Here is a 3,591-nt window from a genome sequence, read left to right as displayed (position 1 = left end):
ATTCATTCATTCATTCATTCATTCATTTATTCATTCATTCATTCATTCATTCATTCATTCATTCATTCACTCATTCATTCATTCATTATTCTGTTAACCTATACATTTATTCGTTTATTCATTCATTTATTCGTTCATTCATCCATTCATTCTTTCATTCATTCATCGCAATGTGCCTGACAGAATATTCTTGAAAGGTCTGGAGGCGTGTGATAGCCGGCCCAGCGAGGTCGGCAGGTGCTTCACCGACAACGTGCGTGAAGTTAATTATACAATTAATTACGACGATTGATCAATTAATCAGTTAATCATTCAATTAGTTAACAAATCAATCAGTCAATTAGTTAACCAATCAATCAATTAATCGATCGATCAATCGATCAACCAATCGATCAATCAATCAATCAATCAAAAAAAAACAAACAATCAATTAAGTATAACGTGAATTTAAACGCATATACAGAAGGAAAGGTTGCAGCTGTACAGCGAATACTGCCAGAATAAAATCCAAGCAGAAATCCTCATTGAAAAATTCGGAGACAGCAATCCATTTTTTAAGGTATTTCGTTTCGTGTATTAGTTGTTGTACTGCATACTACGTACACAAACTGTGTGAGGTATTGCTAAAGAAATACACCGTGTTAGGTATTACAACAAGATTGAAGCAAATTGTTTCATAAAAAGATTTCAGAAGAGAGTTAAAAAGTTATTTGTTCAGCGAAGCATTTAATCACAGTACAATCCTTTGAGGAATGTCAATAGAGTGAATAACATATTAATAATAATAATAATAATAATAACTATTATAATAATGTTAATAATAATAATGATTGTTTGTATAGGATTTGCCATTACTTTGTATTGAGACTGTAATAGGTATGCTTAAGGAATACACTCTAACTTAATGAAGCTTCCTAGTTTTGCAATGATGAAAATTCATATTTAGCCATTTGATATTCATAATTAGTTAGTTTATACTCATAAATAATTGATTTATGTTAATTTATTTAGGCTTGCCAGGCCAAACTGAACCATCCCCTGCCATTGAGTTCCTACATCTTGAAGCCCGTGCAACGGATCACCAAGTACCATCTACTTCTCAAGGTGAGGTTGATGGTGATGAAGATGATGAGGACGACGACGACGATGAGGATGATGATGGTGAAGATGACGACGACGTTTAGGATGAAGATGATAATGTTTATAGTATGCTCCCGTCAACAGAAAGTATAATCAAGTAGCTGAAACAAAACAAACACAACAATGAACACCCTTGAAACAACAACAAACACACTCACAACAGCAACAACAACAACAACAACACCTACAAACGCACAACAAATAAAACCACACCCACAACAACTGCAACAACGACAAACGTACCTAGGAATTGATACGAATGACAACTCAGGAGGAGGAGTTATGTGACCTTAGGAAGGCTATCGTTGCCATTGGGGATGTCCTGAGATTCGTCAACAACTCCATGCATCAGCTGTCTATCATTGGATACAATGTAATTCATTCATTCATTCTTTTGTTCGCTCTTTGTTCATTCAGTGGCTTATTCAGTTGTTCATTCATTTCTCCTTCTGTTTATTTATTCATGCGTTTGTTTGTCTATTCATTCATTTTAACGGTAATAATCATGTTGATGGTAACGACGACCTAAATAATCAGTAACCACCTAATTAATATTCCCACCTAATTAATATTCATGAAGGGCAACCTATCCGACCTTGGCCGCCTGTTGATAGTTGGGCCCCTGGAGGTCACAGTGGACAAGAGGAAGGATAGATCGCCCTCCCTGAAACAGACCTACCACAAGCGGCAGGTCTTCATGTACGATAGGTGCCTGCTGTTCTGTAAGAGGAAGGAACCCGGTTCCAACAACACCCTGCCTTCATACATATTCAAATCTGCTCTCAAGGTAGGCGTGGTTCGTTTCTCATTGGCTGAATGCTTTTCTCATTAATAATCATAAGTAATTTTGTTGTATTTTTATTGGCATGTCCCACTAGAGATTCTTTTAGGAGGCAAATAATATTTAATTTAAATTAAAAATTTTTGTAAAACATTGAATTTAAAATTATAAATTTCTGAAAAAACACTGAATATTGAATTTTCAGACGGAGGAGGTGGGGCCATTAGTAGAATCTCCGCGGGGCGGTGACGAACGGAAGTTCGAGTTGTGGTCGAAGAATGAGGTCTGGAGTTTTATGGCACCGTCCATAGCAGAGAAGGCCGACTGGGTCGATGAAATAAAAAAAGTATTGTTCGAACAAATGGATATGATGAGGGGTTGGTTCATGACATGTCGATGATATTCATTCTTTTATTTGTTTTAATCATTCATTCATTCATTCATTCGTTCATTCAATCATTCATTCATTCATTCATTCATTCATTCATTCATTCATTCATTCATCCATTTTCTCTTCGTTTATCCGCTCTTTCATTCCTTCTTTCAAACGTTCTCGTAATGTTGGGTTCTTGTTTTTGCATTTTCACAATTTCTTAAGCCACCACCTTCCAAGGAACGGTTGCGTGCTTGTAGCTGTAGCAAAAGTTAATTTTTAAAATTATATAATAAATAAATAATTCACTAATTCATTCCTTCCATTCATTCATTCATTATTGAAACTATCGAATAATTTTATAAAAATATAATTATTATAACATGCAATAATTATTCTTCACAATTTCATTCACTCGTTCAGCTGCTTCTAAAAGATTACATATTGACTCTTCGACAGATGGGTTGGTCATCTTTTTAACATATTACAATTAAAACCCATAAGATCTAATTAACATATTATAATTAATATTCATGAGATATAATTGACAGATCTAAATAGTATTCATTGGATTCAATTAGTGTGCTCTCATTTGTACTCGTGAGATTTAAATTTATGCAAATTTATTCAGAGGGGTTGTCATCATAGATCCATTGGTCTGCCTGCAATCAAACGAACTGGATTCATTATTAACAGTTGACACGCTCAATCTATCCTAATATTAATTTATTCTTTTCATTCCTTTATTTTTATAATTCGTTCAGTTCTTCATTCGCTGACTTTGATCTATGTAAATTTATATATATATATATATATATATATATATATATATATATATATATATATATATATATACATATATTTATCAGTTCATTAATTTATTCATTCATCCAACATTAATTTCATTCGTTCATTCATTCATCCATTAATTCTTCCTTCATTCATTCGTTCGTTCATTTATTTGCTCATTCATTCATTCATTCATTCATTCATTCATTCATTCATTCATTCAATATTCTTTTTTTCCATCCACCATTCCAATAGACGAATTATTTCTTGAGTTTAGTAAATATATAGTAATTTTATTTTATTATCATTATCATTTTTTATTATTATCATTTTTTGTTTTTATCAATTATAATTATTATTATCATTGCTCTTATTATGATTATCATTTCGGTGTAATCATTTTCTTATGAATGACCTTTATCTCATAGTTTTTTTTTTTGGTCATCAGTGTAAAAATCAACCAATCAATCAATCAATCAATCAATCAATCAGTCAATCAATCAATCAA

General features: G+C 32.5%; 1 protein-coding gene across 1 annotated transcript in view; it reads left to right on the top strand.

The window, feature by feature from the left end:
• The window catches only part of HELRODRAFT_113767 (hypothetical protein), a 4,360-nt gene extending 1,200 nt beyond the window's left edge, over positions 1 to 3,160 (top strand). Inside the window, exons 4-11 of the mRNA XM_009025160.1 lie at positions 184 to 253; positions 464 to 559; positions 1,012 to 1,104; positions 1,388 to 1,513; positions 1,721 to 1,927; positions 2,127 to 2,298; positions 2,718 to 2,757; positions 2,926 to 3,160. Coding sequence (XP_009023408.1) covers positions 184 to 253; positions 464 to 559; positions 1,012 to 1,104; positions 1,388 to 1,513; positions 1,721 to 1,927; positions 2,127 to 2,298; positions 2,718 to 2,757; positions 2,926 to 3,013 — 892 coding nt within the window. The 3' untranslated portion in view covers positions 3,014 to 3,160. The remainder of the gene's footprint in view (positions 1 to 183; positions 254 to 463; positions 560 to 1,011; positions 1,105 to 1,387; positions 1,514 to 1,720; positions 1,928 to 2,126; positions 2,299 to 2,717; positions 2,758 to 2,925) is intronic.
• The last annotated feature ends 431 nt before the right edge of the window (positions 3,161 to 3,591 follow it).

The sequence above is a fragment of the Helobdella robusta genome, assembly GCF_000326865.2.
Source record: "Helobdella robusta unplaced genomic scaffold HELROscaffold_40, whole genome shotgun sequence".
In the NCBI taxonomy this organism is placed as follows: domain Eukaryota; kingdom Metazoa; phylum Annelida; class Clitellata; order Rhynchobdellida; family Glossiphoniidae; genus Helobdella; species Helobdella robusta.
Note: the sequence above shows the minus strand (reverse complement) of the source record. Positions and strands in the feature narration are given on the sequence as shown.